The sequence below is a fragment of the Camellia sinensis genome, unplaced genomic scaffold, assembly GCF_055761805.1.
Source record: "Camellia sinensis isolate YWXY unplaced genomic scaffold, ASM5576180v1 Unanchor12, whole genome shotgun sequence".
In the NCBI taxonomy this organism is placed as follows: Eukaryota; Viridiplantae; Streptophyta; class Magnoliopsida; order Ericales; family Theaceae; genus Camellia; species Camellia sinensis.
The window spans coordinates 2,502,816-2,530,315 of NW_028128998.1; the positions used below are offsets into that span (position 1 = coordinate 2,502,816).

The 27,500-nt window shown below is 39.7% G+C and overlaps 2 protein-coding genes across 2 annotated transcripts; one reads left to right on the forward strand and one right to left on the reverse strand.

The window, feature by feature from the left end:
• The first annotated feature begins 512 nt into the window (after positions 1-512).
• Positions 513-3,221, forward strand: LOC145814635 (G-type lectin S-receptor-like serine/threonine-protein kinase SD2-5). Its single transcript, XM_082911606.1, has one exon. The coding sequence runs from the start codon at positions 1,004-1,006 to the stop codon at positions 2,531-2,533; it is 1,530 nt and encodes a 509-aa protein (XP_082767732.1). The 5' UTR covers positions 513-1,003; the 3' UTR covers positions 2,534-3,221.
• Positions 3,222-18,253: 15,032 nt separating this feature from the next.
• LOC145814702 (uncharacterized) lies at positions 18,254-18,871 on the reverse strand. Its single transcript, XM_082911707.1, has 2 exons — positions 18,716-18,871; positions 18,254-18,670 (listed from the first exon to the last, which is right to left on the reverse strand). Exons 1-2 carry the CDS (start codon positions 18,869-18,871, stop codon positions 18,254-18,256), a joined length of 573 nt encoding a protein of 190 aa, XP_082767833.1.
• Between the last annotated feature and the right edge of the window lie 8,629 nt (positions 18,872-27,500).

The window sequence follows — 27,500 nt, forward strand, 5'->3', positions numbered from 1 at the left end:
ACCATGGGATCAAAATGTATCTCACATACATTTTTAAGACATTTTCAAAAACACTCTTGACTTATTATATAGATATATATATATATATATATATGTATGTATCAAGTGCACTTTCCCTTGATTTGACAGGAAATATTATTATATGCATTCTTATTTATATTATTTGAATTGACAGGAAATGTTATTATATGTATTCTTATTTATATTATTATTTTTAATTATGATTAATTTTATTTTTTAATTATAATATTACTTTAATTATGATTTTAAAATTTTTAATTATATTTTATTTGTGTTTGATTGCAATTTTTTTTATATAATTATAATTTAAAAAATATATAATTATGTTATTTTTTTATTTTAATTATACAATGTATACGGTCTTTTCTCCTAATTTTTTTAAGCATTTACAGAGTGGAACATTTCAAATGCACCTGTCTTCTTCTATGCCTTCTCTGATTTTAAATAGCTTTTGCAAAAGAAAGCCAAAACTTATGATCCAGAAGAAGAAACAGAGCTCTAATGGATAGAACACCACCACCAATGGATCTATCTTGCACTATTTGTTATCATCTTGGTGCTGTTATCATCTTTTTCATAGCCTTTGTACCCTTCTTCAACAATGCCTTAATTGCACCTCCAATGGCTAACTTATCTTACTAATTGGAGCAACAACCCCTCAATTTACACCGATTTTTCACCAGTCCTCGAAGCATCATCCAATATTGGCTCACATTTGATCTGTGGCTTCTATTGCCCTTCAACTCAACAAACTCAGTCATCATGCCTCTTTGGTGTTGTAATCTTCGATAGTATATACCACCCATCTATCAACAACTTTTCCTTTATAAGAGCCCCGCAACTGGTTTGGTCTGCTAATCGAGAGCGTCCTGTTCAAATTACCGCCACCTTGCAACTCACTGGAGATGGAGATTTGATATTGCATGACTCGGATGGCACTTTCGTTTGGTCTACCAACATATCATCAAAGTCCGTCTTCGGCATGAAATTCACCGAATTGGGAAACCTAGTCCTCTTTGACCCAAACAGTGAAACGGTTTGGCAGTCATTTGATCACCCAACTGACTCCTTACTTGTTGGTCAGGCTTTGTTTCCTGGCCAGAAGCTCATCTCCAGCACAAACGCATCGAACTGGAATCCAGGTTTGTTTTCGCTAACGCTTCAGCATCACAGTCTGTCCGGTTATGCAGGATCCAATCCACCCTTGGTCTATTTTGAAATCTATTCGAATGTGAACTATGTCAAATTCGAGAACGAAAGCTTTATTGGGCAGAAAATCCCCGTTACATTATCATCGTCAGCTCAGTTCTTAAGGTTGGATCCTAATGGGCATTTGAAGGCTTATGAGTTGGCAGGACAGGAATGGAATGAGGTGGCGGATCTGCTGACATCCCATGGTGTTTCGGGCAGCGAGTGTGGGTATCCCATGCCGTGTGGCAATTACGGCATCTGTTCTTCAAATGGGCAGTGTGCCTGTCCTGACGATGCCAATAGTGAAACAAGCACTTTCAGGCAAATAAGTTATAGGCAACCCAACCTTGGATGTTCCCTTGCTACACCCATTTCTTGTGACCATTCTCAATATCACACCCTCTTGGAGCTTAACAATACTAGTTACTTTTACATTAACCCGTACGCATACACATCCACGAACTTTTACTTGGATGAAAAATTAGCATTAAACGATTGCAAGACAAGTTGCTTGAAAAACTGCTCATGCAAAGCAGCTTTGTTTTTAAATAGGTTGGGCTTTAACGATTCAAGGCAAGGTTGCTTATTATTATCTGAAGTCTTTTCTCTTATAAATAATGAGAGAGGGTGTGATGACGTTACTATGTTTCTGAAAGTACAGAAATCTCGTAGGAAACCAAAGCAAGTCATAATCATACTTGGATCCAGTCTCGGTGCTTTATTTGGTGTATTTTTTGTGGTTGCCTTTTGCTTTTTCCTTTTTAGAAATAAAGGAGAATCCGAGGACCTTGATAAGTTCTATATTGATCAACTACCAGGGATGCCTACCAGATTCTCTTACGAAGAATTGAAAGTCATGACAACCAATTTCGATAATAAGCTTGACGAAGGAGGATTTGGGTCAGTGTTTCAAGGGACACTAAGTGATGGCACCAACATAGCAGTGAAGCGTCTCAATGGCTTTGGTCAGGTTAAGAAGTCCTTAGCTGAAGTTGAGACAATAGGTAGCACTCACCATGTCAATTTGGTGAGATTAATTCGATTTTGTGCTGAAAAATTATATCGTTTTCTAGTTTATGAGTACATGTCCAATGGATCCTTGGATACATGGATCTTCCAAAGGCACCAAGACCTCACACTTGGGTGGCAATCTAGAAAAAAGATCATCATGGATATAGCCAAGGGGCTAACCTATCTCCATGAGGAATGCAGACAGAAAATATTTCACTTGGATATCAAACCCCAAAACATTTTCTTAGATGAATGTTTCAATGCGAAAATTTCTGATTTTGGATTGTCAAAACTAATTGATAAGGACTAAAGCCAAGTTGTAACAATGATGAGGGGAACACCAGGCTATTTGGCTCCCGAATGGTTGAGCTCAATTATCACTAAGAAAGTAGATGTCTATAGCTTTGGTGTCTTGGTCTTAGAAATGTTGTGTGGGCGAAAAAATTTGGATCGATCTTAGCCTGAAGAAGATATACATTTACTAGGTCTGTTTAAGAGGAAAGTAGAAGAGGAATGACTTTTGGATATTGTTGATAAATAAATGATGACATGCAGACAAATAGAGCAAAAGTCGTGGAAATGATTAGCGTTGCTGCGTGGTGTCTATAAAGTGATTTTTTTAGGAGGCCTTCTATGTCAGTGGTGGTTAAGGTCTTGGAGGGTTTAGTTGAAGTTGAAAACAATTTGGATTATAGCTTCACAACTCCTGTGGTACCAAGAGCATTACAGTAGCTGGTCACCAAGTGGATGGCAATGGTGTTGCTACTCCATTATTTACATCAGCTTTATCAGGACCAAGGTAAAGAAAGTAGACTCAAACAAGAAAATTACAGCTGATTGTTTAAAGTTTTTGTATTCCTTTTCTTATGTAGTGAATTATAATCTAAGATTTTTATTTGTGCAGATCACACTCCATGATACCAAGATTAATGGTGTTTTAGGTAGTGTCGATAAAATTTCGACACTCTCAATAATATTTTCCCTTTCTATTTCTTCAAGTTCTTCCATCATCATTTCCATAGTACATACAAAAACCACATGAATGAGCAAGATTAGATTTCCCATAGTTTTAATTTAAACATTCTCAAGTTCTGTTGTGAAGGGGAAGAAGATAGATATTTTGTGAGAGTATGCGAGTTTTCTCATGATTCAAGTAAAACAAGTGAACATCAAATTAGTGTACGATTCAAAGTTTCTTCTCCAAAAGATGTGTCAATGAATAGTAAATTAAGTTTGAAGAAGGAACAAAGCCGACTTATATTTTTGACAAATTTAGAGCCAGTTTATAACTAATTAATTTGGTTAAAATGTTATGTTCTTGAATTATTGGGAAGGAAAACATTTTGTACATCAGTTAGTCTGCATAATGTGCAATTTTTTTTCTTACTTCACTTTGAGCTTTACTGGGAAAACAAAAAGAATGTGACATGATGAACAAAAAACTTCACATTCTACTTGCAATGTTTTTGCCCCATTGTTTTCCCATAACCTACTGATCTGTAACAGGAAATGGATAAACTGAAATCTAAGTTGCAAATACTTTTCTTGTATCATGTTTTACATTGATTTTGCACATTCGATCAATGCCCAACCTGTTGTGCGTTCAATGGCTAAATCTAATTGGGGCCCTTTGTAATATTTTTTTATAATTTTTATTTATAATTCATAAAAATTTCCCTAACCTTTACAATCAAAATAATTTTGATAAAAAAGCCTTTTATTTATAATTATTATTTTTTGTTATCTTGACTAGAGAATGCAAGAGGTGTAATGTAAATGTTCTCTAGTAAGAGGGGTTGTTTTCTCTCCTTATGATTTGACTGATAGTCTAAGAAAACTCATGAAGTGGTATTCTTGTTTGATAGTTTAAGATTTAACCATTTTTATTTATTTAGTGAGATTTTTTGTTACTCTTTTTATTTTGAAGAATTATTTTGGCTATAATTTCTTTGATGTATACACATATTGTATAATGAATATACAATAAGTAGGCCCTCTTCTACTCAGGGACCTAATCAACCGCCTAAGTTGTCTAACCCTTGAGCCACCATTAGTTTGCAGTAGATATGGTACGATAGCGTGGCAAGTATGGACTGCAGTTGCCCAAAAGTGGTAAACAACAATACAAGCAAGCTATATTAAGCAAATAAATGATGAGCATCACAATTTTGGATGTTCTGAAATTACTCCCTTGTCTTGCAAAGCTTCAAAATATCACAAGCTCATAAAGTTAAAGAATTTTACCTACTTCATTGTCAAGGCGGACAACTCAAATACAACGAATACACAGGCATGAAGAGTATTGCTGGAAGCTAAGCCCGTTTAAGTAGTTGCTACTGCGGAGCTGCTCTGTTTTGTTCAAGTGAAGTATCCAATAAAAATTCAAGTGGAAAATGCTCTATATATACTAACAGAGATTATCTCAATAAAGGTCAATATAAAGTGCAGGTTAAGTCAATAATCAGATTTGTAATCAAACTGGAATCCAGCCGAGTGTTTTTCCGGTCTCTTTATTATAATTTCCATATGTGTTTTCCTTTCCAAGTTAGAAAAGAGGAACTGATGAAATCGCAGAGGATTATTAGATAAAGAAGTGCCGGCAATGCTCATGAGATTCTCTTACTGTGAGCTCAAAGTCACTGACTGATATAAGGAAACTTTGGCAAGGATGATATCGGTCTTTGAAGGAGCTCTCTTCTAAGCAATGGTAAAACCAAAGTTGCAGTGAAGTATCTTGTTGGCTTAGGCCATGTTAATAAGTCTTTTTCTTGGCTGAACAAGTCAAGATAATAGGCAGCACTCACGATCTGAACTTGGCGAGATTGGTGGAATATTGTGTCGAGAAATCACAGCCTTTTAGTTTATGAATGGGACTATTTGGTGCAACTTATGAGCTGTTTATAACTCTCTTTTTTTATATTGAAAGTTTGTGTAAGAGTATTTGGTGCAGCTTCTACTTATAGCTTATAAAATACAAATAACTATTTCAACCACAAAAAAAAAAAAAAAACTCATTATTGAAATGCAAGGGGAAGGTGCTATGGTATTGGAAATCCTTTGTGGATGGAAAAATTTAGACGATGTACTTGTTATCAATTCCACCAGTATCAAGAACACTAACGTTGTGTTTGGTTGGAGGATTTGAGGAGTGATTTGGAAAGGGAAAGGAAAAAGTTAGGTGAAATGTATACCTTTCACCTAGTTTCACACACCTTTTCCCTTTCCCTTTCCAAATCCCTCCCCAAACCTCCCAACCAAACACAACATAAAAGCTGTTGGCCACTGCTCTATGCTACTCCACCCATTGCTGTCATCTGTGCTTTGCACAAGATGTTGGGGGAAATTTTATACAATAAACCATCAATATTGCTATAAATATTTAAATCAAAAGTAAAGTAAATAAATTTTGGCTTGTCATTATGTGAGACATATAATTGCTTTTTTAAAGTTGTTACTACCTAACCACGCGAACGTATTAATAGCTAATGGACAACTCCTAGATACAAATCAAATTACTATCGGTACTTATGACGTTTGCGCACATAGAAAAAGGTAAATAAATCGTTTATGATAAAAAATATATATGAAAATAATAAATAAAAAAACAAGAGAAGAAACCCAAATTAACATGTTGAAAGTTAATGTCTTATATAGAAATTGTAGTGTGTTTTTATTAGGGACACATCTCTTAGTTTTAAAAGAACACATTTATTTGCTTAAATTTGAAACTCTAAAATATTTTTGACACATGAAACTTAAAATTTTAGAAACAATTACATGAACTTTACCATTGAAATAAATTGATGATGATTAGTTTTGAATGATGCTGCTTTTTTTCCCCAAAAAAAAGAGTAAATTACACTGATCTCTCTGAGAATTAGGGAAAATACAACAAGTCTTATATTTTTAGCATATTATACTGACTTCCCTTTTAGTTTGGTGATGAATGGTAAAAAATGTATAATTATTTTATTATTTTTAATCATTAATACACTCTTATTAATTTAATTCCCCTACTTTATTTTTAGTTGTGAGTTTAATGATTTAATTTTAATTTTTATAGAATAATTTGCAATTAGAATAAATGATGGGACTAAATGGAAATTAAAGGAAAGGGAGCCCAAATCAAATTCATTCCCCAAATAGCATCATACGGCCAATCAACAAAACACAGTTACGTGGATGAAGAAACTTAATTGGATGAGTGATGCAATGTAATGTTAGGGAAAAATCTTATTGGTTGGATAATGCAAAGATGTATGAGGCAGAATTCTATTTGATGAATGAGTTCCAAAGGCAATTGAATGGCTGATGGTTGAAAGGTGCATGCAGAAATTCTATTGGCTGGATGATGCTAGAATCTATCCAAATTTACGGCCCCAGTGACCTCTATAAATACATGTCAATCTCATTGAGGAAGAGAACAATTTTTTTCGGAGAGTTCATTCATTTCAATACAGAGTGTTTTTGTCACGCCCTCAAAATAAACCCATAATAACCATAACATTAACATGCATTTATAAAAGAAAATGAATCATTTGAGTTATTCATCAGAGTATTCTTATTGAAAGACATCACATGTAACATCCTGCAACATCAAAATAAATGCCCTAAGGGCTTACATCTTTCCAAGCTAACACTTGGACACAAAAAGGATGAGTATTAACTCATTTACAAGTTAAGCCCTAGGCTTGAATGTTTACATGAAATCCCAAAAATAACAAAATAAAACATATAACTAAAGACAAGTCTTCAAAATCCCAAACATCAAATCCTTCCAGGCTAAGTCCGTGGAGGTAGCTTATCACCTGAACCTGAAAATGATGTTCCCATAAAGGGTGAGCCACAGCCCAATAGAAAAAATACTAAACCAAATATAAGCATTGAATAAAGCTATAGCATTCAATAAATGGTTAACCAAGATAATCAATTTTATCATTAAACAGTCTTATGACACTAATGTCTAAGACACATTTCACTTCCCATTATTAACAACATGGCTCAGAACCTGGCCAAACTTACAACAGTGAATTATATATCATATTCACACTACTTCCAATATCAACAAAACAAATGAGACTCATGCTCATATCAAAACACTTCATACTTTCCATTTGATACACATTTTAGTGCTGTATCAATAATCATGTAAAAACACTTCAATATAATAAGCACTCATAAAAATGGTGCTAATGGAGTCCATCCCCTATCTCCTCCCACACAAAAATCCGGTTTAGAGGTCCATCCCCTATCTTCCCCTAAACCGTGGAGTACATCCCCTATCTCCTCCCAAACAATATGCATATGAAATGCTCAATCAATACATGTAATTTCTGTATTAATTCAATAGTCTAAATTTATGACTTAACAAATCGATTAGTTTCAATTTTCCCTAATCCGCATGCAATGTCTACAACAAGCACGACTATCCTCCACCGATAGCCCAAAATAGTTATTTCTAGACTCGAAAAGTAAATATACCAACAATTCAATAGGCGAGTGATTTATATTATCAAACTACACCATTTAATCAATAAATTCCCCAATTTCATGGATTTAACCAAATTCCCCAATTTCCTTAAGTTAATTACTCAAATCAATTTAGCAATTCAACTAGGTTTCTTTTTCCCAAAATTTTCAAAGTGTCCCCAACCTATCAAAATACCAAACTTAGAACAAAGCATATAAAATGGAGTAGGAAAATCCCTACCTCGAAGAAAATAATCCGTATGGAGAAGATGGAGATGAAGACCAAAGACCAATATGCTCCAAATCCCAAGTTTCTCAGATTAAAACGAAGCCCTCAACTCACTCTAACTTTTTAATAAAGGATCTAAGGTAGAAACTCACTCTAAGTAGATCAATCGAAAGAGAGAAGGTGTGTAGAGGGAGAGAGAGAGATAAAAATACTCCAGGGGCGGTTTTTAAAAAGTTATGAAGGAAAAGTAGGTCAAAAAGTGATCCAAAAAGTGAAATCACGGACTGATATAATCGACTCTACGCTCGAGCGTAGAAATCCCCGCTCGAGCGTAAGACACAAAATCATGCTCGAGCGTGAAGAAAGCCGCTCGAGCGCCGATTGCACCCTTCCAGAAGTTTTGCAGGCGCTGGCACCCGCTCGAGCGTCAAACTCCCCGCTCGAGCGGAGGAGCAAAAACAAGGGATCACGCTCGAGCGTAAAAACTACTGCTCGAGCGGAAGAACTGCAGAGCAAAATACTGGGAGATGGAAAATCACGCTCGAGCGTCAAAATTCCCGCTCGAGCGGAGAAGCAACAACGATGGGACCGCTCGAGCGTTAAAACTTCCGCTCGAGCGTGAAGGCCAAAATCTGGGCATCACCTATTGGCATCTAAAATCAACCAACCTGTAACAGACCCGTCCAACACAACCTATACTTCAAATACAAAGAGATTAAAGGACAACCACAACCAATAAGTAATGACAGGATCCACGGAACCTAAGTCCGGATACAATAATTTAAAGAGAAAAGACCGGGGTCGCTATAACCTCCCCTCCTTAAAAGAATTTCGTCCCCGAAATTAAGCACAAGGTTTCGGAAACAAGTTTTTCTCAAATTTCAACAATATGATAACTCACTAATAAACAACTTGACCCAACACCGGCCATTCCATCTCTTAACAAAGAGACATGCCACAATATGCAAAACAACCATATATTTCAACCTGCATTAACACTATGCAATTTTCTTTCAATTTCAACAATTTTCAATATATTCAATATATACAATGTTCCGTTAAACTTCCATTTCGAGGCAAGTTCCATAATATTTCCATTAATCAAAACATTCTAAATGTTTTACAGCTTAAAACATATATAAAAAGCTTTAAAGTTCGACAATATTACAAAATTTAACTACCTGATTACAAATCAATAAACATGTCCAGATATTTCTCGCGGACTTCCAACTCACGTTCCCATGTGGCTTCCTCCACCCCGTGATGTTTCCACAAAACTTTCACCAAAGGAATGGTCTTGCCTCGCAAGACTTGATTCCGCGTATCCAAGACCCTAACCGGTCTCTCCTCATACGAGACATCCTCATCAACTACTAAATCGGTCCAATCCAATACATGTGATGGATCCGGCTCATACTTCCGAAGCATACTCACATGAAACACGTCATGTACTCCGGACAACTGCGGCGGCAAAGCTAAACGATAAGCAGTCTCGCCAATCCTCTCAAGGATCTCAAAAGGACCAATGAATCGAGGGGACAGCTTCCCGCTCTTCCCAAACCTCATCAATCCCCGTCTTGGTGATATCTTCAAAAAGACATGATCACTCACCTCAAACACCAAAGGTCTCCTCCTATGGTCGGCATAAGATTTCTGACGACTCTGGGCTGTAATAAGCCTCTTACGGATAAGCTTAACCTTCTCTGTCGTTTCCCTCACTAACTCCGGACCCAACAGAGGTGCATCACCCACCTCGGCCCAACAAACAGGAGACCTACACGGTCAGCCGTATAAGGCCTCAAACGGTGCCATTCCAATACTAGACTGGAAGCTGTTGCCTCTCCCATGACCCGCTAAAGTCAAGAACACAACCCCGAAGCATATCTTCAAGGATCTGAATAGTACGCTCGGACTGCCCATCAGTCTGAGGATGATAAGCTGTGCTAAAGGTCAACTTAGTACCTAAGGCGCTCTGCAAGCTCTGCCATAATCTGGCAGTAAAACGAGGGTCCCTATCGGAGATGATCGTCACTGGAACCCCGTGCAACCTCACTATGTCCCGAATATACAAGTCGGCAAGATGATCTACTGAATCTCTAACGCGCATAGGAATGAAGTGCGCCGACTTAGTCAACCGGTCTACAACCACCCAAATAGCATCACTGCCCCGCTGAGTCCTCGGAAGACCTACAACGAAGTCCATAGTGACATGCTCCCACTTCCACTCGGCAATAGGCAAGGGTTGTAACAAACCCGCTGGCCTCTGATGTTCGGCCTTCACTTGCTGACAAGTAAGGCACTTAGACACGAAAGCTGCCACATCTCTCTTCATACCCCGCCACCAAAACTGGCGACCCAAATCCCGATACATCTTAGTACCTCCCGGATGCACCGCAAGGCGTGAATGATGAAACTCTCGGAGTACCTCCTCTCGATGAGACTCCGGCACAAACAGACGGTCTCGGTATCTCACACTCAGGTCGGGATACACCGTCAAACCCTTCTCAACCTTCCCACCAGAAATCTTCTCACGGAAGGATTCTACCTCAAGGTCGCCCTTCTGAGCCTCTAACACTCGTGTCACAAGTGTAGGTTGCGCAACAACAGAAAACAAGGCCGCAGCCTCAACGGATTCGTCCAGAAGCAAATCAAACTCTCCAAGTGCACCTAACATCTCCCACTCTCGGATGGCTATACTAGCTATGTCACCAACAGGTTTCCTGCTAAGGGCGTCGGCCACAACATTGGCCTTGCCCGGATGATAATGCAATTCAAAGTCATAATCCTCAATAAATTCCATCCACCTCCTCTGCCTCAAGTTCAAGTCTTTCTGTGTGAATAGATATTTCAGACTCTTATGATCCGAGAATACCTCGAACCTCTCACCGTAAAGATAATGTCTCCAAATCTTCAAGGCAAATATCACAGCTGCTAACTCTAAATCGTGCGTAGGGTAATTCTTCTCGTGAACTTTTAACTGACGTGAGCCATAGGCAACCACTTTCCCCTCTTGCATCAACACACAACCAAGACCCTCTCGTGAGGCGTCACAATAGACTGCATAACCCAACCCTCTCTCCGGAATAATCAAGACTGGAGCAGTGGTCAGTCTAACTTTCAACTCCTGGAACGACTTTTCACAAGTCTCACTCCAAACAAATTTGACTCCCTTCCGAGTCAATCTAGTCAAAGGCGAAGCTAATCTGGAGAAATCTCTTACAAACCGGCGATAATACCCAGCTAATCCCAGAAAACTGCGGATCTCAAACACACTCTTAGGCTGTACCCAATCTTGCACTGCCTCTGTCTTGGATGTATCAACAGACACCCCTTCCCTAGAAACTACATGGCCTAAGAACTTCACCTCCTCTAGCCAGAACTCACACTTCCCAAACTTAGCATAAAGCTGATGGGCTCTAAGTAAATCAAGCACCACCCTCAAGTGTTCCTCGTGCTCTTCCTCTGAAGGTGAATAGATAAGGATGTCGTCCACGAAGACGACTACAAAACGATCTAGAAATTCCCGGAATATCCGGTTCATCAAATCCATAAATACTGCCGGTGCATTGGTGAGCCCAAATGGCATCACCAAAAACTCATAGTGGCCATACCGCGTACGGAATGCCGTCTTTGGAATATCCTCCTCCCTGACTCTCAACTGATGATAACCTGATCTCAAGTCTATCTTCGAGAAACAACGGGAACCTTTCAACTGATCAAACAGATCATCTATACGGGGCATAGGGTACTTATTCTTAACCGTAACCCGATTCAATTTCCGGTAATCTATACAAAGTCTCAAAGCACCACCTTTCTTTTTAACAAAGAGGGCCGGTGCTCCCCAAGGCGAAACACTAGGACGTATAAAGCCTTTATCTAACAACTCCTGGAGTTGGATCTTCAACTCAACTAACTCAGCTGGGGCAAAACGATAAGGTGCCATAGAAACCGGCGCCGTGCCGGGCACTAAGTCAATAGAGAATTCAATCTCTCGATGCGGTGGCAAACCAACAAGATCCTCGGGAAAAACGTCCGAGTACTCACACACCACCCTTGGCAACACAATCTGAGTCTCACCGCCCTCACTAATCGAAAGGTTAGCAAGTAGACCACTAAGCTCACTCCGTCCTCGCGGAACATACCCCGGTGGCAAAACACTACCAACACGGTCCCCCAGAAAATGATAATACTCACCATTCACGGTACAACAAGTGACTCTCTGGCGGTAGCAATCAATAACTGCCCGGTATGATGATAACCAGTCCATGCCCAAAATAACATCGAAACCTCTCATAGGCATAACTACAAAGGAAAATGGGATTCTATGGTAATCAACCTCTATATCACAACCCCTAACACCGTGTTTCAAAATCAATTCACCCCCAAGAGGCGACACTACACAAATAGGAGATGCTAACTGTACTAACTCCAACTCCAAAACAGATGCAAATGCAGCAGACACAAAGGAATGAGATGCACCCGTATCAATCAAAACATTAGCAACCGAGTTGCAAAACAAGAAAGTACCTCTCACAACTGATGGTGCTGGCACAAGATCCTGCGCGGTAACAGCATACACGCGCCCAGACGACCTCTGATCAACCTGCTCAACCCTAGGAGCATAAGATTGCTGCACCGACTGAGACGATGAAGCCCCCTGATTGGCCTTTGAGGCCTGACCCGACGGAGCTGGCTGCTGACCCTGAATCGGCCTCAAACCAGATGCACCAGATGTGCCACCCAACTGCGGACAATACCTCTTCATATGCCCTGGCTGACCACACTGATAACACGAGAGTGGCTGAACTCTACCCTGACTCTGGTTCTGAGATCGAGCCGAAGAAGATGCTGCTCTCTGAACTCCTCCCCTCTGAGGACAAACTGGAGATTTGTGGCCCAGCTGGCCACACTTGAAACAGGTAATGTCTCCCTGGCTGCCTTTCCCCGAACTAACACTCGGTACAGGAAAAGTCGATCGAGAAAAGCTACCCTGAGACTGCTGGGGATTAAAACCCTTCTGTCTCCTACCATCATTCTGACCATCCTGACTCCTCTTAGAGCCCTTCTGCCCTTCCTCCTCCTCCTGCATCATTATTTCCATGTGGGCTGCAGCATCAACCATACGCCCATACTCCCGAATCATAGTTCCCCCAACTCTCAGCTTGAGGCCACGCCTCAACTTCTTCTCAAACTCAATACAACGGCGTTCCTCAGACGCCACCAACTCAGGTGCAAACCTGGACAGACTAGTAAATGCAGCCTCAAATTCGGCCACTGAAGAACTCGCCTGCTTAAGCTGACAAAACTGGTCTCGCAGCTTCTCCCTGACTGCTGGAGATAAGAACTTCTCCTGGAAAGCATTCACAAAAGCCTCCCATGTACCTCCTATACGCCCCTTAGTAAACTTCCACCACTGACCTGCATCCCCCTTCAACTGGAAAGATGCCAAGGTCACTTTCAATCCCTCGTCTTCGATGCCAAGCATCTCAAACGTCTTCGTTGTCTGTTCGAGCCATTCATCTGCCTTAAGTGGCTCTTTAGGATCACCCACAAATTCATCCGGATTAGACCGGAAGAACTCCCTCTTCAGAAAGGAAGGTCCTGCATCCGCAATACCAGCCTGAGCTTGATTCTCAGCTCTAAGAATGCCTACTGACTCCCTGAATGCCCCTGCTATCTCTCGGGCTAGAGCGCCCATAGCCTGCTGGCCTACTGGCTCGGCCACATTGGCCTGGCCAATTCCCTCCTGAACTGCCGGAATCTCTTCTGGCACAGGCACCTCCTGCCTACCCGGCCTACCACGCCTACCGCGTCCTCGTCCTCGTCCTGACATCCTAATAAAGGAAACAAAGACATTAGCACATTAATAAATGTGCCGAAGCTAAACACTCACGTCCTAATGCAATGGACAACAATAATTCATTCCACGTAAGCACATAATCACATAAGCACCTACGAATTTCATTCCCGGATAATGATAGTCCCAAAGGGTTACTATAGTTCCGGTTGGAAGCAGCAGTGATCAAGTGCCTTTCCAACAAGACTACTAGAAACTCAAGGGTCCAATCAACATCCTAGAAACTACATTCCATACCCACATAATCACATAAACATGTTATCACATAAGCGTATAACATTACACTAAGTCTCTATCAAACGAGATGAACCCAATGTGATACTAATCACTTCCCACGTACCCAAAGTATTCAAACCCGGTACGCTCTGATACCAAGTTGTAACGCCCTAAAAATTAACCCATTATATATATCATTGACATTCATTATTTAAAGAAGATAATCTATTAATTCATTCATCAGAGTATTACAAAATAAAGCATAACATATATCATCGAATAAAATGCCCTACAGGCTTACATCTTTCCAAGCCAACACTTGGATACCAAAAATATGAGTTCTAACTCAATACAATAAAAGCCCTAGGCTTGAATGTTTACATGTACTTATAATTTAAGACAGTTATCTAAAAGTAGTCTTCTTCAATCCAGAAGCCAAACCCTCCCAAGCTAATTCCTTGGAGGTAGTTTATCACCTGAACCTGAAAATGATGTTCCCATAAAGGGTGAGCCACAGCCCAGTAGAAATATACTAAACCACATATAAGCAATGAATAAAGCAGTAGCATTTAACAGATGTTTAACCAAAATAATCAATTACAACATTTTACAGACTCATGACATTATTGCCAAAGATACGTTTTACTTTCCAGTTTTATCAACATGGCTCAGAACCTGGCCAAACTTATAACAGTGAAATCACCTATATCATATTCACAATCTTCCAATATTAACAACAAATGAGACTCAAGCTCAAATCAAACACTTCATACTTCCAGATTGATACACATTTTAGTGATGTATCAATAAAACACTTCTATAAATAAGCACACATAAAAGTGATGCTAATGGAGTCCATCCCCTATCTCCTCCCAAACAAAAATCCGGTTTAGAGGTCCATCCCCTATCTTCCCCTAAACCGTGGAGTACATCCCCTATCTCCTCCCACACACAAAACAATGTATGCAAATGCAATGCTCAATCATTACACGTATTTTCTGTATCAATGCCATAGTCAAAACTAATGACTTAACCAATGTGATAAGTTCAGTTATTCCTAATCCACATGCAATATCTACAACAATCACGACTATCCTCAACCGATAGCCCAAAACAGTTATTTCTAAACTGAAAATAACTATGTCAACAATTCCATAGACAAATGATACCAATTATCCAATTACACCATTTAATCAATGAATTCCATGAATTTAACCCTCTTTTCCCAATTCCATGAATTACTTATACAAATAAATTCAATAATACAACTAGGGTTTTTCCCAAAATTCACCAAAGTATCCCCAACATGTTAAAATACCAAAACTTAGGACAAAACCTATAAAATGGAGTAGGAAATCCCTACCTCGAAGAGAGTAACCCGAATGGAGAAGATGGAGATGAATGCCCAAATACAAAAGTGCTCCAAATTGCCAAAAGTTCAGATTAAATGGAAGCCCTCGACTCCCTCTATCTTTTTAATAAAGCAACTAGGGTTGAAACACTCTCTAAACAGATCAAACCTAAGAGAGAAGGTGAGTAGGGAGAGAGAGAGGTCGAACCTGGGGTTTTGAATCAAATGAATATGAAAAAGACTGATCAAATCCCGCTGCTGTGTATTTAAACTGGAAAGGCTCGCTCGAGCGAAGACTTGGTCGCTCGAGCGACCAGACACAGAGAAACTACGCTCGAGCCAAGGAAGCCTTGCTCGAGCCAACAACTCAAAAGCTCGCTCGAGCGAAAGAAAGCTCGGTCGAGCGAAGAACTCAAACCCTCAGGTCTGAACCCAGACACACGCTCGAGCGAAGGAACTATAGCTCGAGCGAAGGTTGAACTAACTCGCTCGAGCGAAGAAAAGCTCGCTCGAGCCAAGAATGCACAGCTACAGGTCCAAATCAAACACTACCTCTCGCTCGAGCGAACAACTCCTCGCTCGAGCGAAGAACCAAAAACCTGGACAGCAACTCTTAGTTTCTAAACCCAACCAACCTGAAACAAACCTGCCCAACACATCCTATAATTCCAAATGAGAAAATAAGGAATAACAACAACAACCATTTTACAATGACAGAATCTACGGAACAGTCCGGATACAATAATTAAATGGGAAAAGACCGGGGTCGCTATACTTATGATCGGAGAAAACCTCAAAATTCTCACCATACAAATAAAGCTTCCAAAATTTCAAGGCAAACACTACTACTGCTAACTTCAAGTCGTGGGTGGGGTAATTCTTCTCATGAGTTTTCAATTGTCATGAACCGTAAGCTACAACCTTTCCCCGTTGCATCAAGACACAACCAAGCCCATCCCGAGACGCATCACAATACACAGTGTAACCCAAACCTCTTTTCGAAATTATCAACATCGGTGCGGTAGTCAGTCTAGCCTTAAGCTGTTGGAAAGACTTTTCACAAGCCTCACTCCACACAAACTTGACCCCTTTTCTAGTCAATCTAGTCAAAGGCGCGGCTAGTCTAGAAAAGTCCCTTACAAAACATCGATAATACCCTACCAATCCCAAGAAACTCCGAATCTCAAAAATATTTTTGGGTTGTTCCCAATCCTGCATGGCGTCTATTTTTGAAGAATATACAGATACTTCCTCTCTTGACACTACATGACCCAAAAACTTCACTTCAGTGAGCCAAAACTCGCATTTCTCAAATTTGGCATACAACTGGTGCTCTTTAAGCAAGTCAAGTACTACCCTCAAATGAGTCTCATGCTCTTCCTCGGAAGTTGAATAAATTAAGATGTTGCCCACAAAGACAACCACAAAATGATCCAAGTATTCTCTAAAAATTCGGTTCATCAAATCCATAAAGGAAGCCGGTGCATTAGTCAACCCAAAAGGTATTACAAGGAATTCATAGTGGTTATAACGCGTACGAAAGACCATTTTCTGGATGTCCTCCTCCCGAACCCTCAACTGATGGAATCTTGACCTCAAATCTATCTTTGAAAAGCAACAAGACCCTTTAAGTTGGTCAAACAAATCATCTATTCTGGGTAAAGGATACTTGTTCTTAACGGTAAACCGGTTCAGTTTACGGTAATCAATACACAACCGCAACGACCCATCCTTCTTCTTCGCAAAGAAAGCCGACGCTCCCCAAGGCGATGTACTAGGGCGAATGAAACCCTTGTCTAAAAGCTCTTGGAGTTGAATCTTCAACTCATGCAACTCCACAGATGCAAATCTATAAGGCGCCATAGAAATTGGTGTCGTTCTAGGCACTCACTCAATCTCCTGGTGGGGTGGCAAACTAGTAAGATCCTCGGGAAATTCGTCCGGGTATTCACAAACTACCCTTGGCAACTCAACACGAGTCTCATCACTCTCACTATCCAAGAGAGTAGCAAGAAGGCCACTAAGCTCGTTTCTACTATGAGGGTCAAAAACTGGCGACAAGACCTTATCAACCCTATCCCCCAGAAAGTAAAAACAATCACCACTTGAGGTGCACACTGTGACCCTCTGGCAAAAACAATCAGTCACTGCTTGATATGAAGATAAATAATCCATAACTAGAATAACATCAAAACTCAACATGTCTAGCAACACAAAAGCAAACGGGAGTCGACGCCTGGTAACCTCTATCTCACAACCATGACACCTCCCATCTAAGGCAACTGTACCCCCAACTGGTGACTCTACTCTGAGCGGAGATGCTAACCGTGCCACCTCTAATCCCAATACAGACGCAAATGCAGTAGATATGAATGAATGAGACGCACTCGTATCTTTCAACACATTAGCCAAAGAATTACACACAACAAAAATACCTCTCACAACCGAGGATCCTAGCAATTGCTCTGGTGCGGTAACAGCATATACGCGCTCCTGTGGCCTCTAGTCAACCTACTTATTTCTCGGAGCATAGGCCTGCTGCACTGACTAAGCCGAAGCGGCTCCCTGATTAGCTCGCAAAGTCTGGACTGAGTGATCCTGTTAGTGGCTCTGAGTCAGCCTCGACCCTGATGCCAGATGCACCTCCCAACTGCGGGCAAGCTCTCTTTATGTGCCCTGGCTGACTGCACTGATATCAAGTAGGCCCCTACCCCCTACTTTGAGATTGACTTTAACATCGGTTAGGTGGTGGTGGTGGCAACATCTGTTGCCCTCCTCCCTTCTGTGGACATGCAAAGGCCTTGTGACCTAGTTGGCCACACTTGAAACAAGAAAAACCACTTTGCGCACTCTTCCCCGGGCCTGCACTAGGCAAGGGAAAGGTGGATCTAGACTGCTGCGGTTGGGACTAGGATGAAAATGTGTTCTTTCTCTTTTTGTTTGGCCTATAGTCCCCTTGTGACCCTTGACCCCTCGACCTTGACCCTCGAATTCTCTCCTCCTTGGCCTCTACGGTAATCTCTACGTGTGCCATCGCTTCCACAAGTCGATCATAATTCCGGATCATGTTCCCGGCAACCTTGAACAAGATTTTTGTTCTTAGTTTCTTCTCAAACTCAATGCAACGACGCTTTTCCATTGCCACTAACTCCGGTGCAAACCGGGACAAACTAGAGAAGGCTGCTTCAAACTTGGCCACGGAAATATTGAGTTGCTTAAGGTCCTGAAATTCTTGCCTCAACCTCTCCCTAGCAGTGGGAGGTAGGTACTTGTCTTGGAAAACCACCACAAATGCTTCCCATGTTGGTTCTATTCGGCCATTGGCCTATTTCCACCATTGGCCTGCATTCCCTTTGAGGTAGTAACTCACAAGAGTCACTCTAAGCTCACTGCCTTCGATGTGAAGCATCTCAAATGTCTTCACTGTCTGTTCGAGCCACTTATCTGCTTTCTTAGGCTCGGGGCCACCATGGAACTCATCCGGCTTGGCCCGCAAAAACTCCCTAGTGAGAAAGCTCGCCCTCATCTCTACGACATTCTCTCTAGCTTGATTCTCTACCCTCAGTATACTCATCGATACCCTCAAGGCCCCTGCCATTTCTCAGGCTAGGGTTCCCCATTGTGGCTTGACCCATTTCCTTTGGAATTTCTGCTTGCCCCACTTGCTTGGCCATATTATGCACCCCCCTGCGAGCTCTACCACACCTTCCACCTCTACCACCACGGGTTTGACCCCTTCCTAACATCCTACTTAAGGAACAAGAAAAACAATTTAGCACATAATTCCAAATGTGCTCGCAACTTGCCTCACAAGTTTGACTACAACAATTCCATATATGTTCTACCACACAAACAATTCAATTCCACTTCACATTAGCACTTAGTTACGTAAGCATATACGGATTATTCTTTTGTGATGAGATTCATCTCGTGAAAAACCAAGAATTCTTAATAGAACGAGTATTGATCAAATATCCTTCTAATGAGACCTCAAGGAATTTAATAGGCGCAGATAACATCCCAAAAGTCCAATCTCATACCCATATAGTCACATAAACATGTTATCACATAATCACAAAATCCGAAACATCACCTAATCATGTGAAATGAACCCACCGTGGTATAACAACCACTCCCCGTGAGCCCCAAGTATTCAAACCCGATAACTCTGATACCAAGTTGTAACGCCTTAAAATCACCCAACACAAATTAGGTACATCAACCAACATCCATTAAAGAATAATAGCAATTCTCCAACCTTTACATCATTAATCAATAAGGTTTGTACGGAAGTCTCACATGCGAATTATACATTCAATGATATAGAAATACATGAATCTATAGCATGTAGAACATCAAATCCCAAAATAAATAAAATGCCCTTGAAGGCTTACATATTCCAAGACTTAAGCCCGGTTACACAAAAATGGTCTTTCGGACCCACACATGAATAGCCCTTGGCTTGCAAAAATTTTAATCACAACAAGAGAGCCTTATACTCTCAAAACATACTCCCACGCCCTAGTTTGGCGGGTTCACCACATCTTTTCCTGCACTAAAGTCCCATAGGGGTGAGCATAAAGCCCAGTAGAGAAATCTTAACAAAGTATATACGTTTATGCAAGAATTCCCAATATGAAATGCACATGCCATGCTACGCCCCAAAAAAAGAGTTCGTTTACATCTTTTTGAAAACCACCATGCACAACGCTAACTTGAAATTCTTTACAATTTAGAAATTTGCTGTTTAATTCATTGGGGCGGTAAATACAACTTAGGTAATCCCTGGGTTGGTATCTGCAAGTAGGCATAACTAGCACTATCAAAAACCTACTTTACCGGTTGCTAACCGGAAAGGAAGTAGTACCTCCTCCGCGCGTGTTTTCGGTCTTTCACCCCGGACACTCAGGCCAATTTAATCAATTCCATCTACACCTCCTATCCGGATTTACTAACATATTTATCCCAAGACATTACAATAGTTCTCATTTCTCAATAATTCTTTCTCAATGCAAGTTTCAAATCCCAATTCAATAATTATAACTAGCTATATATTGAAATGTCAATGCCACAGTTATCCATGCAATGCAACAATTAACCATGCCATGTAGTGATTACCCATGCGATGTATCATGCAACCATTAAAATAATTTCCCCACAATTGTTCCATTTGCGATCACAATTTCCACTTTCTTTTTCCAATACATTTAACACGGATAATTCATGAACTTTTACCTCTATCCAAGTGTTGCAACATTTCCACATCTCATAAGGTCTCAACATTTTGTCATTTCAAGATTCATATACATATCTACATATACAATAGATTCCAAGGAAATTTACTAATTTCGCATATACTAAGAAATTTGACATTTTACATCTAATGTCATGAAATCTCCATTTGAACATTCATTTAACACAAGTAGAATCATAATTTCTCAACATCCAACAAACCCCCCAAATTTCTAGGTTTTTCACCGAAACAATGCATTTCTCAATTTCTTGGTAAAATCTCACCAAAAACATCATTTTTATGACAATGAGCTTCAATTATTCAAGAAAATCTTTCAATGAAACAAAAGATGGATTTCTTTTGCAAAACCATTAACTTCTTGAGCTAAAAACCACAACCTTTTTATAATGTCTTTAAGAAAGCTCCAAAATCACATTAACCTTGCATAGACATGTATATATAACTCAAAGAAGTTACTACCTCATGTTTTGAAGAAGAAAATGAGATGAAACCCTTGAAATCAATGGTGCCAAAACCCAATCTCCACCGTACACAATCTAGCTCTTGAGGTGTTCTTCAACTTTGATGAAGGAACTTGGGTTGAAGATGCAATGGATCTAAGGGGATCAAGAGTTTGAAGAGTTTTGGGGTATGAAATGTAGAGAGAAGGGAGAGTAGTGTGTTTTTAGTGAGAGAGTGATATAGGAAAAGTGACACACACAGCCCAAAAAGAGAAGAAAAACAGAGCTTTACGGACTTAGGCCCGTCCGCACGTACGGCTCTGACCCCCACACGTGTGGCACCTTATCGCATTCCCCCTCCGTACCTGCATATAATGCAGTGTGTAATGTTCAAATGCCTGCACTTCCCCACATGTGCAGCCTCATCCCCCGTACGTGCGGCCCTCTCTCACACGTGCGGCCCAAGGCCTTGCATGTGCAGCCTTGGTCCTCTTGCTCAGAATTTTTTTCTGGTTCGATTCCAGACACTCCATACTCAATCGAGCACCCTCCAAAACAAGTGACACTCAAACCCAGAATAAACATGGACCGAAAGTTGAGAAAAAGCTTTCGAACACAACAAACCCAAAAAGGACTATAAGTGAAGTGACGTATACGAAACCGGTCATCACAGTTTTCAAATCACATTTCTAACTCTTGGTTTGAGTGTAGTGTTTGGTTACAGCTTTCAAAAATTGATTTCAAACCCACTTTTGAAAACACGTCTAACCGGTTATATTCTCCGAGACGTCTGACCGGTTGACTGGAACAGCGTTCATTTTTCATTTTTTATTTTTTTTCTCCTTAGAGCAATTGGTGTTAGATAATGTCTCAATGGGACCACATAATTAAATGTGGTGTTATCATTTATAAGAAGCCTACAATTTAAGTGATTCAATTTAGTTAATAGGCTTAAGGGTATATGTGTTATGGACCTAATGTGTAGATACTAGTTGTATAATTTCTATTTCTATGAGGGGCAGAAATAGAAATTAAAACATATTGGTTAAAGTTGGTTTTCATTACCTTTCAGTTTTAAAACCAATAATAATAATGGTTAATTTATTAGTTTTTTATTACCTTTCAGTTATGAAACTAATAATGGTTAATTTATTGGTTTTTATTACCTTTCAGTTATGAAACCAATAATGGTTAATTTATTGGTTTTCATTACCTTTCAGTTATGAAAACCAATTACAACCTTTAAAAGGTTATGGTCCCTATTCCTTCCCAAGAGTGAAAAAACAAGAATACTGTTTTGTTTTCTAAATCCTCTCAAGGAGAAACATAAGGCACATAAGGGAAAGGATTAGAAGGCTTTAACAAAGTCAATATCAAAGGTTTTATTGACAATCAGACGCTTCCGTTTAACCGTTCATCGATGGATTCAGGTATGTCGTTTTAGTCTTGTTTTCTTGATGATATACATGGTAGATGATCCGAAACATGAAGTTTCATGTTCTGAAATTTATGTTAACAAGTGGTATCAGAGCGGTTATATCATGTGTATTATCAGAATAGATATGCTTTTATTCATCCTATTTAGTTTCTTGGAATCAGATTCTGTTTTTTGTATTTCTGTTTTTCCCTCTGCTGCAAATTCTGTTTTGTTTTCTGGAAATGGAACATAATTCGGATGGGGGGTTCATTTTTCAAATGGTGAACATCATGTATTTATATATATATGTATATAATTGGGATTGCTGCAGATTATATAACATATACGGGGTAACAAATTTAGAAATCTTTAAATTTAATGTAATTTCATACAACGTCTACGGAAATTTAATTTTCAAATGTTCTAAATATAAGTCAATTCAAACAAGATGTCACAAAAGTGATCTCTCTTGTCTAGATTGTTTTATATGGAATGTTTTGAAGTTCATGTCTGTGTATCTCATGCGGGTATTTATCGGTCCAAAGACATGATTAAAACTTGGCAGAATTACACACACATTTTGTGGTGATAAACATGTGCCAATTGTCAAGAAAACCTAATGTGAATAATAAATCTATCAAAAGATAGATTTGTTATTTGACATAACTTATTGTCAATGTTTGATCATTACAACAAGAATACCACTTACAGTTAATATCACTACCCAAAGGTTTGGTATTAATGTTGTGCTAGGTATCTTGAGATGTTGTCATTAAATTAATTTATTTAGAGATTATCTGTTTGGTAACTTAATGTGAGCATTCCTTTTATTTTCTTTTCGATTCAGCTTTAGTGTCGACTACTTCAATCTCTGCCAACATGAACAATGTTCCAATGTTAAATGGAACAAACTTTAAGGACTGGAAAGAGAACATATTGATTGTTCTCGGCTGCATGGACATAGACTTGGCATTAAGGATGCCAAAACCGAATGCTCTCACTGCACAAAGTACTCCTGAGGAAACTGTGTACTTTGAAAAGTGGGATCGTTCTAACAGGATAAGTCTTATGATCATGAAGCGTGGGATTCCAGAAGTTTTTCGGGGTGCAATAACAGAGGATGTTACCGTTGCCGGTGAATTTCTTTTAGAAATTCAAAAGCGTTTTGCTAAAAACGATAAGGCTGAAACAAGCACGCTTTTAGCAAGCTTGATTTCAATAAAGTATAAAGGCAAGGGTAATGTTCGCGAGTACATCATGGAAATGTCTCATCTTGCTTCAAAACTTAAGGCACTAAAGCTCGACCTATCTGATGATTTGCTCGTGCATTTAGTTCTTATCTCTCTTCCTGCACAATTTAACCAATTTAAGGTCAGTTATAACCGCCAGAAGGAGAAATGGACTCTCAATGAGCTCATTTCATTTTGTGTGCAAGAGAAAGAGAGATTGAAGCAAGAAAGGACTGAAAGTGCTCATCTGGCAAGCACCTCCAAGCATACGGGCAAAAGAACGCATAAGGGAAAGGAAATTGCTATTCCTCAGGGTCCGGAACCAAAGAAACAGAAAACGCAGGATGGTTGTTTCTTTTGTGGCAAGCCCGGACACAGAAAGAAGGATTGTGCCAAATACGTCGCCTGGCGTATAAAGAAAGGTCCATTTCATGTTTTGGTCTGTTCTGAAATAAATTTAGCTTCAGTACCAAGAAACACTTGGTGGGTAGATTCTGGTGCTACTACTCACATATGTGTTTCTATGCAGGGTTGCCTGAACTACCGAAAGCCAACTGATGCTGAAAGATACATCTTTGTGGGTGATGGCAAGTCGATAGAAGTGCAGGCAATAGCGCACTTTAGATTATTACTGAAAACTGGTTATTATTTGGATTTATTAGACACTTTTGTTGTACCGTCCTTTAGACGGAATTTAATTTCTGTTTCTGTATTGGACAAATTGGGATATTATTGTTCTTTTGGAAATATGAAGTTTAGTATGTCTATTAATTCCAATGTTGTTGGTACTGGTTTACTTAATGTGTTTGATAATCTATATTTGCTCGAAACTATTGCATCTTATAATGCAACCTTGCACGTGGAATCACGAGGTACAAAGCGTAAATTAACTAAGGAAAATTCAGCCTCATTATGGCACAAACGCCTAGGTCACATCTCTAAATCTAGAGTTGAGCGCCTTGTGTCTGATGGAATTTTGGACTCTCTTGATTTTTCAGATTTTGATGTTTGTGTTGAGTGTATCAAGGGAAAACAGACCAAAATAAAGAAATATGGTGCCCATAGGACTACAGATGTCTTAGAACTAATTCATACGGACATTTGTGGCCCATTCCCTATGGCGTCTTGGAATGGTCAACAATATTTTATCACATTCATAGACGATTATTCCAGATATGGGTATCTATTTCTTATCCATGAGAAATCACAGTCTTTAGACGTATTCAAAAGATTTAAGGCCGAAGTTGAGTTACAACTCAACAAACGGATTAAAAGTGTCAGGTCTGACCGTGGTGGTGAATACTATGGCAGATATGATGGATCAGGTGAACAACGTCCAGGACCGTTTGCACAATACCTGGAGGAATGTGGAATCGTCCCACAATACACCATGCCAGGATCACCTAGCATGAATGGTGTATCTGAGAGACGAAACCGGACTCTTAAGGATATGGTAAGAAGTATGATCAGTCATTCTACTTTACCAGAGTCCCTCTGGGGTGAGGCTCTAAAGACAGCAACTTATATCTTAAATCGGGTGCCAACTAAAGCAGCTGCAAAAACACCTTATGAGCTTTGGGTTGGGCGTAAGCCTAGTCTAAAACATTTGCATGTGTGGGGGTGTCCTGCTGAGGCGAGGCCTTATAAACCTCATGAACGAAAATTGGACTCTAAAACCATTAGCAGCTACTTTATTGGCTATGCCGAACGATCACGGGGTTACAAGTTTTATGATCCCACAAATAGGTCAATATTTGAGACGGGAATTGCAACATTTTTTGAGGATGTTGAGTTTGGGGGGAGAAATCCAGTTAGAGACATTGTCTTTGAGGAGGAAGCAGGAGTAATCCCACTTCCTACTACTACTTTTGACCAATCACAGGTTCCTATACCTGTCATTGCTAGTTCAAACCCCCATTCAAGATGAGGTAATTGTTCCTGAGGAACAAACTCTACAACCTCAACCTCAAGAATCTGTGCCATTAAGGCGATCCACCAGAGAAAGGAGATTTGCATTTTTAGATGATTATATTGTATATCTCCAGGAACATGAGGTAGAAAATGGAATGTCGAAAGATGATCCAATCAACTTTCGTCAAGCCATGGAAAGTTCCAACTCTCATAAGTGGATAGAAGCCATGAATGAAGAATATAAGTCTATGCAAGACAATAATGTTTGGGAACTTGTCTCATTACCAGTTGGTGCGAAGCCCGTAGGTTGTAAATGGATATTTAAAACCAAAAGGGATTCAAATGGTAATGTGGAGAGGTATAAGGCACGTCTTGTAGCCAAAGGCTTTACTCAAAAAGAAGGAATTGACTTTAAAGAAACTTTCTCTCCAGTTTCTTCGAAAGATTCTTTTAGGACAATTATGGCGCTTGTTGCATATTTTGATCTTGAGTTGCATCAGATGGATGTCAAAACAGCTTTTCTTAATGGTGACATTAAAGAAACAATTTATATGGTGCAGCCAGAAAACTTTGTGTCAGGAGACCCAAAGAATATGGTTTGCAAATTGACTAAATCCCTCTATGGACTCAAACAAGCTTCTCGTCAGTGGTACTTCAAATTTCATCAAGTTCTCACTTCGTATGGTTTTGAAACTAACGTTGTTGATGAATGTGTGTATCACAAGTTCAGTGGGAGTAAACACATATTTTTGGTTTTATATGTTGACGACATATTGCTTGCCACAAACGATATAAGCTTATTGCATGACACCAAGAGATTTCTATCTAAGAATTTTGAAATGAAAGATCTTGGTGATGCTTCCTTTGTATTAGGAATCGAAATACTCCGAGATCGTTCTCGGGGTCTTCTGGGATTATCACAAAGGAGCTATATCGAACAAATACTCATTAGATTTGGCATGCAAAATTGTAAATCAGGTGAAACCCCGGTTGCTAAGGGAGACAAGTTTAGTCTCAGCCAATGCCCGAAGAACAGTCTTGAAATTCAAGAAATGCAGAAGATTCCTTATGCCTCAGTTGTAGGGAGTCTAATGTATGCTCAAGTATGTACGCGTCCGGATATTGCATTTATAGTTGGCATGTTAGGCAGATATTTAAGTAATCCTGGCATGGATCATTGGAAAGCAGTCAAGCGTGTTATGCGATATTTACAGAGAACAAAGGAATATATGCTCACATATAGGAGATCGGATAAGTTAGAGGTCATTGGATATTCCGACTCCGATTTTGCTGGATGCCAAGACAGTAGGAAATCCACATCAGGCTATATTTATCTGTTAGCTGGCGGAGCAATTTCTTTGAGGTCTGCAAAGCAGACGCTCATAGCTTCATCCACCATGGCTGCAGAGTTTGTAGCATGTTATGAGGCATCAAACCAAGGGATATGGCTGCGGAATTTTGTCACTGGGTTGCGTATTTTGGAAGGCACTGAAAGACCACTTAAGATATATTGTGACAATAAGTCTGCAGTTTTATATTCCAATAACAACAGGAGCTCGACAAAATCAAAGCATATTGATATCAAGTTCCTAGTTGTAAAAGAAAGAGTGCAGAGTGGACAGATTTCCATAGAGCACATTGGGACAAACTCCATGATAGCGGATCCACTTACGAAGAAACTACCACCCAAGGTCTTTCATGAGCACACTGCTCATATGGGTGTTGTTCTATTTGAGAACATTCTGGTTTAGTGGGAGTTTGTATTTATATTACTGCTTTATGTCAGCCTTGAGTTTTATCTATGTAATTAGATTAATTTCTGCAGAAATGAAGTATTCAGTTTATTACGCTCTGTTACGTATTGTGAAGTATTGATCTCAATAAAGTTAAGTAGGACCAGTTGG

What these genes read in the sequence shown, in the direction of transcription:
- LOC145814635 (XM_082911606.1), top strand. Translation starts at nt 1,004, where the DNA reads ATGAAATTCACCGAATTGGGAAACCTAGTCCTCTTTGACCCAAACAGT.
- LOC145814702 (XM_082911707.1), bottom strand. Translation starts at nt 18,871, where the DNA reads ATGAGGGCGAGCTTTCTCACTAGGGAGTTTTTGCGGGCCAAGCCGGAT. An exon ending in GTGAGCTTAGAGTGACTCTT is followed by an intron (nt 18,671 to 18,715) that starts GTGAGTTACTAC and finishes TGGTGGAAATAG; the next exon opens with GCCAATGGCCGAATAGAACC.